The following is a 13,712-nucleotide window of genomic DNA, read 5'->3' on the forward strand; positions in this document are numbered from 1 at the left end:
CTTGGGTATTTTTTTGTTCTTTAGGACCTGCTGAACAAGAAAAAAGATGTTAACATTGGATATTTTGGGATGCACTACCTATCTGGGCTGGTTTTTGATTTGCATGTACCGCAAAAAATGGCGAAAAATGGGTAGGGGTAAGGGGTACTATATCCTCCCCTACCACACATTTTTGGAAAGCTGAGATTCTGCTCTTTATGACAAACACCAACTTTAGCAAAATTAATTTGTGTACATAGAATAGGACGACTTTAAAATGAATTTTTTTGACAATTTTGAAATTTTTTACCCAAAATACCATGTAACAATTGTGATTTACTTGTTATTAAGCAAAATTTTGACAGCTTTTTGTGTTTGAATTATTTATTCCCACATATTAAACAAGAAAAAAAGTGTTAACATTAGATATTTAACTATACACTACTTCTCTTGAGTCAATTTTGAATTGCGTGTATCTGTATGGGGTGTGCGAAAGCTAGGGGTAGGGGTACAACATTCTTTCCTTGATGAAGTAAACTGGCTTGAAATGCCATATACCTTATAGTTTTAGAAAGCTTAGATACTGGTCTTTCTAAAATGCATAAAGTTTTAGTGAAAAAATATGACGTCATAGAATTGGATAACTTTAAATCGATTTTTTCCGGTAATTCAGTATTTTTAACGGGAAGAAAGTACGATAACTATTGTTTCCTCCTTATGAAGCAAATCAAACACATTTATGGATGTTATTTACTAATTGCAATGTGCTGAAGAAGAAAATAAATGTCAAAATTGGGTATTTACCATGCATTATTGTCTCTAGTCACTAAAATAGCAAGTTTTGCTACATTGGTATATCGTGAATGGGCATTTTATTGTTATGCAATGAACTAATGCACAGCTTTAAAAAGAAGACTCGAAAACGTGCACATTTAGTCACATTGCCATTTTCTCCTTCAAGTAAATAGATTATTGACGACTGTCTATTGTTATAATTTAATTTTTAAATATTTTTCTATAAAATAATTTTGTTAAGGCGTATTTGGAAAATTGTCTATGCCTCCTTGTCTTACTTTATATACAGCAAGCATTACTAACATCTATGAGGCCGAGCCTAGAGGGGCGTCTACGTGCACCTCCCCCTCACCCCACAGGATAACAAACCTGTAATTTTCAGAAGCCTTGGGATCCCTAGAATAAGAAATGGGATTTTAACAGACAAAATATAGGGACTCAATAGCTGTTACAGTCATGTTTTGAAGGGTACCACAAAATCACGATTTTGTGACCCACGTGGATTTTTGTCGAACCTGTCTTCTTGTACGTGATCTGCTGAGATTTCTGTTTAACATGACCTAGATTATGGGTATCATTAGAAAGATGATTTATTCTTCTTGAAAATGGTATATAGCAATATGCAATATCTTCTATAGTTTTCATGAAATAGGGCCACAATTTACCCCATACCCCAAAGTTTTATGTCACAAATTACTGTCAAAACTAATCTAAATGCCACCAATTATTTACCTATACATAATACAAAAGGCAATACTGTGTATTAACTTGTGTTATTTGCTACAGGTACATGTTAGAAACTTGGAATAAACTTTTAACAGAAAAAATATTGGGATCCTGTAGCTGTAACATTCATATTTTGAAGGGTACCGAAAAATCACAGTATTACTGACTCGCATTCGTTTTTGTTAAACCTGTCTTCTTGTAAGTCTTCTGCTGAGCTTATTTTGAATATAACGAGACCAATGGGATACCATTAGAAAGTTAATTTACTCTCCTTTAAAATGATATGTTGCAATATGCAATATCTTCTATAGTTTTCATGAAATAAGATCAAAACTTACCCCATACTCCAACGTTTTATGTCGCAAATTACCATCAAAACTAATCTCAAATTCTACCAATTATTTTCCTAGACACATTACAAAAGGCAGTTCTTTGTATAAAATATATTTTATTGGTACAGGGACATGTCAAAAATATGAGTTAGACTTTAAAGAGTCAAAATATTGGTATTGAATGACTGTTACTGGCATGTTTTGAAGGGTACCGTAAAGTCAGAGTATTACCGACTCGCATATGTTTTTGTTAAATGTGTCGTCTTGTAAGTTTTCTGCTGAGCTTACTTTTTACCATAGTCTAAATTATGGGCTGCCATTGGAAAGACAATTTATTTGGCTTTAAAATGACATATTGTAATATGCAATATCTTCTATAGTTTTCATGAAATAGGACCAAACCTTACCCCATACCCCAAAGTTTTATGTCACAAATTACTGTCAAAACTAATCTTAAATTCTACCAATTATTTACCTAGACATTATACAAAGGGCAATGCTTTGTATCAAATTTGTTTTATTTGATACAGGTAAATGTTAGTAACTTGAAATAAACTTTTAACAGAAAAATATCCAGATGCTCTAGCTGTAACAGTCATATTTTGAATGGTACTGCAAAATTACAGTACTGCCAACTCGCATACATTTTGTTAAACCTGTCTTCTTGTAAGTCTTCTACTGAGCTTACTTTTTAACATAATATAATAAGTTGGGCATCATTAGAAAGTTAATTTACTCTTCTTTAAAATAATATATTGCAATATGCAATATCTTTTATAGTTATCATGAAATAGGACCACAACTTACCCCATACCCCAAAGTTTTATATTCCAAATTACCGTCAAAGCTAATCTCAAATTCTGACAACAATTGACCGGGACATAATATAAAGGGCAATGATTTGTATTAAATTTAGTATATTTGCTTTAGGTTCATGTTATAAACTTGAAACTAACTTTTAACAGAAAAAAATATTTTGATGCTGTAACTGTAACAGTCATATTTTGAAGGCTACCCCAAACTCACAGTATTGCCAACTCGCATACGTTTGGTTAAAGCTGTCTTATTATAAGTCATCTGCTGAGCCTATTTTTCAACATAACCCGACCATTGAGGTATCGTTAGAAAAGTAATTTTTTCTTCTTTGATATGACATATTGTAATATATAATATCTTCTTAAGTATTCAGGAAATAAGACCAAAACTTACCCAACACCCCTAAGTTTATATTGCAAATTACTATCACTACTATCTCAAATTCTACCAAACTTTTACCTAGACATACTACAAAAGGCAATGATTTGTATGAAATCTGTTTTATTTGCTACAGAGACATGTTACAAATATTAGATAGACTTTAACAGACAAAATATTGGGAATGAATGGTTGTTGCTGTCATGTTTTGAAGGGTACTGTAAAGTCTCAGTCTTGCCCACTCGTATGTGTTTTTGTTAAATGTGTCATCTTGTAAGTCATCTGCTGAGCTTACTTTTTACTCTAACCTATCCTATAGGCTATCGTTGGAATGAAATTTATTTTGCCTTAAAGTGACATATTGTAATATGAAATATCTTTATAGTTTTCATGAAAGAGGACCAGACTTACCCCATATCCCAAATTCGCAAACTTCAAAGTTTTCGAACAGATGTAGTTTGCAAATAAACCAAGGGCTGGGGTAAGTTTTTTGCCATTTCATTACAACTTCAGATGATAATGCACTTTATCATATGCTAAAATAAAGAGTGATAAAAGCTTTGTAATGATACCCTATAATCTGCGTTACGGTTAAAATAAAGGTTGGCAGATAAATTTCATGGAAACTTGTTTAATAAAATTTCACGGGTTTCAGCAACATATATCCTGCTATCCTTCAAACTATGATGCTAACAGCTATTAAATCACAATAATTATCCTGTTAATGGTATCTTTCATAGTTGGAAATGTCTCTGTAACAAATAAAATAGGTTTCATACAAAGTTTGTCTTTTTTATAGAATTTATCGAAATTAAATGCTAGTTTTGACAGTAATTTGTGACATAAAACTTTGGGGTATGGGGTAAGGTTTGGTCCTATTTCATGAAAACTATAGAAGATATTGCATATTACAATATGTCATTTTAAAGCCAAATAAATTGTCTTTCCAATGGCAGCCCATAATCTAGACTATGGTAAAAAGTAAGCTCAGCAGAAAACTTACAAGACGACACATTTAACAAAAACATGTGCGAGTCGGTAATATTCTGACTTTACGGTACCCTTCAAAACATGCCAGTAACAGTCATTCAATACCAATATTTTGACTCTTTAAAGTCTAACTCATATTTTTGACATGTCCCTGTACCAAATAAAATATATTTTATACAAAGAACTGCCTTTTGTAATGTGTCTAGGAAAATAATTGGTAGAATTTGAGATTAGTTTTGATGGTAATTTGCGACATAAAACGTTGGAGTATGGGGTAAGTTTTGATCTTATTTCATGAAAACTATAGAAGATATTGCATATTGCAACATATCATTTTAAAGGAGAGTAAATTAACTTTCTAATGGTATCCCATTGGTCTCGTTATGTTCAAAATAAGCTCAGCAGAAGACTTACAAGAAGACAGGTTTAACAAAAACGAATGCGAGTCAGTAATACTGTGATTTTTCGGTACCCTTCAAAATATGAATGTTACAGCTACAGGATCCCAATATTTTTTCTGTTAAAAGTTTATTCCAAGTTTCTAACATGTACCTGTAGCAAATAACACAAAGTTAATACACAGTATTGCCTTTTGTATTATGTATAGGTAAATAATTGGTGGAATTTAGATTAGTTTTGACAGTAATTTGTGACATAAAACTTTGGGGTATGGGGTAAATTGTGGCCCTATTTCATGAAAACTATAGAAGATATTGCATATTGTTATATACCATTTTCAAGAAGAATAAATCATCTTTCTAATGATACCCCATAACCTAGGTCATGTTAAACAGAAAGCTCAGCAGATCACGTACAAGAAGACAGGTTCGACAAAAATCCACGTGGGTCACAAAATCGTGATTTTGTGGTACCCTTCAAAACATGACCGTAACAGCTATTGAGTCCCTATATTTTGTCTGTTAAAATCCCATTTCTTATTCTAGGGATCCCAAGGCTTCTGAAAATTACAGGATTGTTTATCCTGTGGGGTGAGGGGGGAGGTGCACGTAGATGCCCCCTCTAGCCTCGGCCTAACAGATTGTTAGTAATGCTTGCTGTATATAAAGTAAGACAAGGAGGCATAGACAATTTTCCAAATACGCCTTAAACAAAATTTTTTATAGAAAAATATTTAAAAATTAAATTATAACAATAGACAGTCGTCAATAATCTATTTACTTGAAGGAGAAAATGGCAATGTGACTATGTGTGCACGTTTTCGAGTCTTCTTTTTAAGGCTGTGCATTAGTTCATTGCATAACAATAAAATGCCCATTCACGATATACCAATGTAGCAAAACTTGCTATTTAGTGACTAGAGACATAATGCATGGTAAATACCCAATTTTGACATTTATTTTCTTCTTCAGCACATTGCAATTAGTAAATAACATCCATAAATGTGTTTGATTGCTTCATAAGGAGGAAACAATAGTTATCGTATTTTCTTCCCGTTAAAAATACTGAATTACCAGAAAAAATCGATTTAAAGTTATCCAATTCTATGACGTCATATTTTTTCACTAAAACTTTATGCATTTTAGAAAGACCAGTATCTAAGCTTTCTAAAACTATAAGGTATATGGCATTTCAAGCCAGTTTACTTCATCAAGGAAAGAATGTTGTACCCCTACCCCTAGCTTTTGCACACCCCATACAGATACACGCAATTCAAAATTGACTCAAGAGAAGTAGTGTATAGTTAAATATCTAATGTTAACACTTTTTTCTTGTTTAATATGTGGGAATAAATAATTCAAACACAAAAAAGCTGTCAAAATTTTGCTTAATAACAAGTAAATCACAATTGTTACATGGTATTTTGGGTAAAAAATTTCAAAATTGTCAAAAAAATTCATTTTAAAGTCGTCCTATTCTATGTACACAAATTAATTTTGCTAAAGTTGGTGTTTGTCATAAAGAGCAGAATCTCAGCTTTCCAAAAATGTATAGTTTGTGCTATTTCATGCTAGTTTACTCAATGTAGGGGAGGATATAGTACCCCTTACCCCTACCCATTTTTCGCCATTTTTTGCGGTACATGCAAATCAAAAACCAGCCCAGATAGGTAGTGCATCCCAAAATATCCAATGTTAACATCTTTTTTCTTGTTCAGCAGGTCCTAAAAAACAAAAAAATACCCAAGAAGTAGGGATGTGGGGGGGGGGGGTGCACGGTGGGCCCCTCCAGCCCACGGACTATATGGAATAGCTCAGGTTTTATTTGATTAACTACAGCGTTTGAAAAATAATGCAATGCGTGTCGTCAAGAGTCTAAATGTGATAGTGTGTCCGAAGCGATGAATTGGTTGCCTGTAAAAGCCAGAGCATTTATAATCGTTTCACTAGTTTATAAAGCAATACAAGGCAAGTCACCACAGTGTAACACAGATATAATTATTGTAAACATGATTCCATATGTACAAATTTAGAACAAATAGCTGTCAGAATTTAACTGTACAGCGTTTGATGATGATAGGACATTCACCATTTGCAGACGTATGCTTTAGAATTCTCTTCCCAGACTGTACAATTAAAATGTTTTAATAAGTGAAAGCAATTTAAGCGCATGCAAAAGGCACATCTTTTTAAAAATACTTCTAGGATTTTAAAAAGTTGTTGTAACATTTTAATTGTAAGGAGTTTTTAGAATGTACGTTTGAATTTCATGTATTAATCTGCTGTATCAGTACCAGGCTTTTGAATATATTTTTTAAAGATAGAAACTGTGTTTAAAATGTTAAATATCAGCTAGAAAAAAGTAATAAAAAGCTTACAAGCCCGCTGAAAATTATGGCGTATACGGTCGAAGCTCTAGTGCTTTATTGCGAGAACGCGTCACGGTGAGTCTTACCTGACAAACATTCCGAGCAGTAAAGGATCAACTTTCTTGTATCTCTCGCTGGGTACAAAACAACGGATCAACTCACTGCAAAGTACACCGAGGACGACGGTGACGAGAAAGGTGAAAGTACTGTACCACATGAAGGAAAGCTGGAAGACGGACAGGAACAATTTTGTTAAGGCGATATGTAACAATTTTTTTTGAATCTTATACTTAAATGGGAACGATTGGTTTCGAATTCATCCTTGTACAGACGTTTCGTCCAGATTCTCCTGTGATTAACCGGTTTCTTATGCGCTTGTCAATCAGTATTTCGGTCCATTTTAAGTGAAAAGCTAAATTAAAATGTTCCGTAGTAGTAAAGTAAACGTGGCAACTGGGATTAATAAGAATTTTACACCCCATTTTATTCATTTATCTACATGAAGCGAAGGAAAAATTAACCATCCATGTAACTAAAGTATGACCCTGACCTATATACGAACTCACGCAGCAGTGCATTGTCCTGAACTAAGCGGGGAAATTCCCTGCTGAGTCACACACAACATGTTTATACATGTACGGGAAATTCCGTGTGAGTCATCACCATCAAACTAGCCTATATAAAGGACTTTTACCCCCCGTTGTCAGTCCGGCCGGCCGGTCGCGGAGTCTAGCTGATGTTGAACACGAAGTTCCTATCGGGGCGAACTTGTTCACCTGATAGATAAAATTTTAGTAATTTCCTCTGAACTTAAAATGTGACGGAAGACCATTACTTCAAATAATATGAGACGTTTCAGATGAATGGTACTGATATCTAAAGTGTTCACTCTTTTATCTCTACGTACAAATGTAGTTCCTAAGTCGTTCTCTATTCTATTCCCACCAACAAAACATTCAATACTCATTTCCCCTCCCCGATCTTTATCAATACTTATGATAATATCACAAGTTGTTCTGTTATCTGTTTTCATAGCATAATATCCAACCAAATCGTCAAATTCATCTCCAGTAGCTAACTTTACACATCTAATGAGAACTGTACCATGTTGAAGTATTTTCATATTATCAGTCATCTGTTGATTTACTGTCTGTAAAGTTAATTCAGCTGCCTCATCACCGACACTTTTAAGACCCAGTTTCTTTAAAGTTGTGTCCCAAAATAATCTAACTGGAACTCCGCTAGCTGTATACGAGCAATAATTCTCCCCCTCGTTTATCCACCTTCTTAGTGTATTATCTGCCTTCATTATTGTATTAAGAGGACTAATTTTAAGATGAATTGGTATACCAAGAAGTGCAATGTATGGATTTGTAGGAGTAAGCCAACTACGAAAATCTAACAATTTATATTTGTTTACATTGCTATCAAAATAAATCACATTCGGAGTTCCTGGTGGTTCAGCAACACCTCCTGCAATTTCACTATCCAATATATCTAAGATGTTACGCGGCACATTATAAGGCATGAATTTCTGACTATCCCCATCCCATGTCAGAGCAAAAGGAGTAGAATCATTCGAAGCCTTTGTGGCGTCAATTACAGTTTCATCAATGTCTTTAAGTTCGGAAAATTCTACAGCATGCTCGTGGGATTGCACCGCGGCATTGGCTAAAACGAAATATTTTTCGCGGTCTTTATAACGAAGGACGTAATCCTTATTATGATTAGCAGCCATCTTAGTATTATTGTTAACTTTAACATCACTCAGATCTTCAAGCTCAAGATTTTGCATACGAATTGTACCTAGACCGAAGCCACTTGGATCAGACATACTCCGTAGGGACCTATATACAGTGAAAATTAAAATAATACCTTGTAATATACACAACCATGGCTTCAGCTATAGGAATGACAGTTCTCGGTGCTGTATTAAATGCAACGGCATTCACAGGAGGAAATATTATCGGACAAAAGCTTTCTGGTAATGGTGAGGCTCTTATTGAAGAAAAGGTCCGACATGATAAAGCATTAGAAAAATTTGAACATGATCGCAACGTCTGGTCAGAAAAAAGATTACTACAGGCTGACTGGGAAAGAGAAAATCAGGCAAAGGACGTGCATGCTGCGGCAGAATTAAGAGATACAGATGCAGAAATCCTGGAAGAAGCAGAAGCGGTGCAAAGCAACTCTACGTCAAGTCCAGCGCAAGCGTTTAGCGCAATTCTCAGATTATTATCAACCAGTCCTGAGCAAAAGAAATATGAGATGATCATATATTGCTGGAGGATTGGTCGTGGGATGGTTTATCTTCCGATAGGGTTACACCGGCCCCGCTTCGGGACTACAATAATTCAATACAAAAGCTAATTGGCCAGTTATTGAAATCGATCATGTTCCCATCCTGATCTGTTATCCAGATACGCATTGAATTCATGTAATCTCCCCCTTTTCTCAATGGCATAGAAATTGCTCCGTTTTTAAAATCGTAAGTAACCTTTTCACTTATTTCTCTCGTATCCCGGATGGGAAGTATTTGTAAACAGTTCGATACTTTCCCCTGTATGTATCCTCCGGAGGCACCCGAACCAAATGAAACATAATTTCCAGTAACATCGACTACATCTGAATGAACTATATATTTAGTGACTGTTAAGAAATCCACTTTCTTCGGACTCATAGTACTTTTTATAACTGGGTTGTCCTCTGGCTTATCTGAAAAGCCAACGACGTTGCGAAGCTACCTGTAGCATTGAAATAAACTTTAACATCTTTAGCCAAAGTTAGAAGAACGTGGTTTGTCGGCAGATGTTTTTCAAAATTAATTTTTTGCTTCAACCCGATTGCTTTGTTTAACGTATCGATATTGTAGTTACCTGGACGTATTGATTTAGTCTTCTTCGGTTGGTCACCTTCTTGATATTTTATTACATTATTCGTCGATGTTATGTTATGCCATGAATTATATAGTCCACACTCTAGCAGTCTTATCTTCGTAAACTTTGTCGTGTCAATACAAGGGTAAAAATTAACAGTAACAGGTTCACCTGTTTTGCTTTCAATCCAAATGATCATCGTTGTACGTTGTTGTATATATTACTAAGTATAAATGTTCGATGAATATTATTATTATTCCGAAGGTGCCCATTACGAAGTATAAGGTTCTGCAGGAATAATATTTTCTGTTCAAGGAGATCTTTGGTTGCTACCGCGGCAGCAGTCGCACCGCCTAATTTTGCCAATCGAGTTAAATTTGGTCGACTTGGATCGCCAACCTCTATTTTCAGAAATTTGCTGGAGATCATAAGATATCCCATCGCAAGTCCTGCGATTACAATACCATCGTACATTGTGTTTACAACTGTTTTAATATCCATGATTGCTGACTAGTATATAAATAAAAAATAAAAATAAAAAATATGGGGAGTTAATCCATCTCATACAATGTAGAGGAGCTGGGTCCCCCCTCTCCCTCCCCCTCCCCCTCCCCTGTCGGAACTGTTCCGGAGGGAGCTGCTACGTGCTCTGTTTTTTTCGCTTTCTGGGGAGGCCGAACGGGACAGGGGGTATGTCGAGCACGCCCCCAATATAGCCCTAATGCAGTCAATGAAACTCCCACAATTCCTAAAACAAGATAACATTTATTATACCAGCGTGAATTATTATCACACTGTTCTTTCATTGTAGGCGGTAGGTCTGCTACCGCATCGCTCCCCCCCCCCCCCCCCTCCATTGCTTTTAGTTTCTTCTCCCTGTTTTGCCTGTTCCATTCCGCTAATTTCTTGCCCGCAGCAACTCTCCCTGGATGCTTCGGCGGTAACGTCACTTTCTCTATGTTGCGCTGTGTCGGAATCGTTTCCGTTTGCGGTGTGGGCTCCGTCGGCGGGGCTTCTGACGGAGTCCCTGGCGGAAGCGTTTGCTGAGTCGGCGAAGTTGAATCCATTTATTTCAGGTACTATATTAAACCCGATTTTTTTTAAAATTTAAATGTTTACCCGTAATTAAACCGGTGGAAATTAGAGCAATCACAGGCCCCCACGTGTACGCTATCCGCCCTGATAATCGTTTTATTTCACTGTTTAGAATAAAATCCTTTTTAAGATCAGTGGCATAGTTATCTCGATCATCGATGGAACTACCTGACTAATTGCACGGGCTCCTAGATCTATGAAACTTTGAGTGATGGTATCACTTATAAGAGAACTGTATTTCGCTTCGTACATTTTGAAGGCTTTAACCACCGTTTCATCTTTCCATTTTTCTACGTCAGCAACTGTAATCTCCTTACCAAAAAATAACTTGCTTTGACCACTTGCGATGACACAGAGTATTTTTTCACGTTTTGTCTCTATTATGGATTGATTATTGTCCGAAGGCGCTGAAGGTGCCGAAGCCCCTTCGGAACCGTTCCGGTAGGGCGCTGTCATATTTGCCGCTGCCGATGACTTTATTAAATTCTCCATTGTTTGCAGTATGTTATCTATTCTTAGTAAAAAATAAAAAATTCGTTTAAACCTGAATCCGAAATAAAGTATTAACATAGTCTGGAATGTTAGTACCCCTAACAGAACCGTACCGATAGGGATTCCGACAGGGATTCCGGGAAAATTCTCCTCCATTTAAATCTATATGTATATAGAAACACGAATAATGAGTACAGACTTATTCCCAGTTGCTTTTCAATTGAATAAGACGAGCGTACCGACAGTACAGCATGCTGATATTCCTTCCAAACCGGACGGGGGAATAAAACCTATTCTCATGGACTTAGAAATATATGTAACGCCGACAGATAAATTTACTTTCCATCCACGGGATGTGTTCAAAGATAATGTAATCACTCATAGAACAGCAAAAGAAAGTAATGTCTGGCTGGGCAGCCCAAAGATGAAATACTGGGACCAGCAACTGAATTTCGCTGTATGGTGTAGCACTACTGGTTGTGGTATATCATTCGCCCATCTCTTCGGTTCCGAAGGGAAATTTCCTCCGCAAATACGATCATTCTGCCGTTTCCATGTATACTTTACAATACGTCGGATCCTTCACGAAATGGGCGTTGCACTTCCAGACGATACCCCCACCTTCAAAGCGGGCGACAATCCGTACAATCTCGTCCAATATGAACTTCTCTGTACAGAATTTGGAAATATAAGTCCAACGAAGTCCGACTTTCGTTATCGAAAAGGTCAAAATAAGGGTCTTGGTTATGGATATGAATATTACACTAATCGTGGCCCCGTTCGACAGCCAAAAGCGATATACAACGGTCGGGACTTTTTCCTCTCCTCCGACGGAGGCGTTTTCTATACACATACAATTTTTGGAAAGAAAAAACATGTACTGTCCGACAAAGACCGACCACACTATTATTTCTTCCGAAATGATGGATCGGAGGGACAATACAATAGTTTCATTCCTCTGAAGGGAGACTCGGGACTAACAAAGGCCGGTCTCGCTCGCCTCAATGAAAGCCTTGAAGCCTACGTATATTGCATACTTGGCGCACAAGCGAATATTCGTAGTACCATAGTTGGCGATACTGGCAGTGCACAGCAAGTCCGAAAAGAATTCGGCGTTCTACTTGAAGATGAAATTCGTAATACCGACAAAGTAATCAGTTATCGGCGATATCAAGACACAATAATGAATACTGGTGTCAAACTTGATATGGCAGTTTCACCCAATTTACTTCTCTTACCGTCTGAAATGGTCATTCTTTCGGGCCCGGCAATCTCGGGTTATAATAATGAATTGCAATACGCTACAGAATCTATGTCCTTCGGGGTGAACGGTGATATAAACACGGAAGTTCGAGAAAGTGCTGTACACGAGATGGAAGGAGGGGGGAGGAGGGAGGGAGGGATCCTGTGAAGTGGCAGGACGAGCCCGGAGAGTCACCTCACAATGACACGACTCGGGGGCCTCCCCTCCCCTCCCCGGAACGGGCAGCATCTGCAGACCCTATTCACGAATATGGTAAAATTGTTTGTTATCTTTAGCAATATTCATTACTATTGTAGGTACTGGAATAAAGTCACTAACTATATAGTTCATTCAGATGCTGTCGATGTGACTGGGTTTCATCTAACTCGAACCAGTAACTTAAAAGAACTAGAAGAGATTCATTAATTTACAGTATATAGATCCAGAGGAAATGTCAATATACGTAACCCCACCATTCAACATGATTATAACTGGACCGACATATTCTGGCAAAACAGAATTTATGTTGGACCTCCTCACCGGTCCGTACTTAAGGAAATTTGAATATGTGATATTCATTTGCCCAACATTCATGAATAATAAAGCGTATAATAGAAGATTCATTTTCACCGATGATAATGTGTTTATATTTCCAGTCGGACTCGATGCAGTGGATGATACATTAACCTACGTGCATAAAGAATGGGCCGGCACGAACACTTTAATAATCCTCGACGACTGCGCCTTGTCCAAAGATATGAAGAAGCGCAGTAGTAACGTTTTAGTCCAACTTGGTTTCAGCGCAAGGCACGACGGATTATCTGTCTGGGTTCTGACTCAACAATATACTAGTATTAGTAAACCATTCAGGGAAAAACATACAGATGTTAGTACTATTTTACACACCGAACAAGATAGACAACAAAACTATTATAAAAGAATATGGAATGGAGGTGTCAGAACAGGAAGCCGTGGGCCTAATCAAGCAATTGAAAAGTAGACCATTCAGTAAACTAGTATTTCGTTTACGGAATCCGTACGACATAAAATTTTTCGTATAATATAGCAATTATGGCTGCGCCCGAAGGTTCTACCGAAGGTACTCTTAGAGAATTATATTACAACCCGAAAACTGGTTTTGGAGGTGTACAAAAATTGTATGACGCAGCACGGGCCAGCGGACTCCACGTCACTAAGAAAGAGGTGAAGGACTGGTTAAAAAC

The 13,712-nt window shown here is 36.7% G+C and overlaps 1 protein-coding gene across 1 annotated transcript in view; it reads right to left on the reverse strand.

The window, feature by feature from the left end:
• The window catches only part of LOC139148220 (sodium-dependent multivitamin transporter-like), a 51,777-nt gene that overhangs the window by 2,482 nt on the left and 35,583 nt on the right, over window positions 1-13,712 (reverse strand). The window contains exon 15 of the mRNA XM_070719535.1: window positions 6,870-7,009. Within this exon, the coding sequence (XP_070575636.1) occupies window positions 6,870-7,009 (140 nt within the window). The remainder of the gene's footprint in view (window positions 1-6,869; window positions 7,010-13,712) is intronic.

This window comes from Ptychodera flava, chromosome 13 (assembly GCF_041260155.1).
Source record: "Ptychodera flava strain L36383 chromosome 13, AS_Pfla_20210202, whole genome shotgun sequence".
Taxonomy (NCBI): domain Eukaryota; kingdom Metazoa; phylum Hemichordata; class Enteropneusta; family Ptychoderidae; genus Ptychodera; species Ptychodera flava.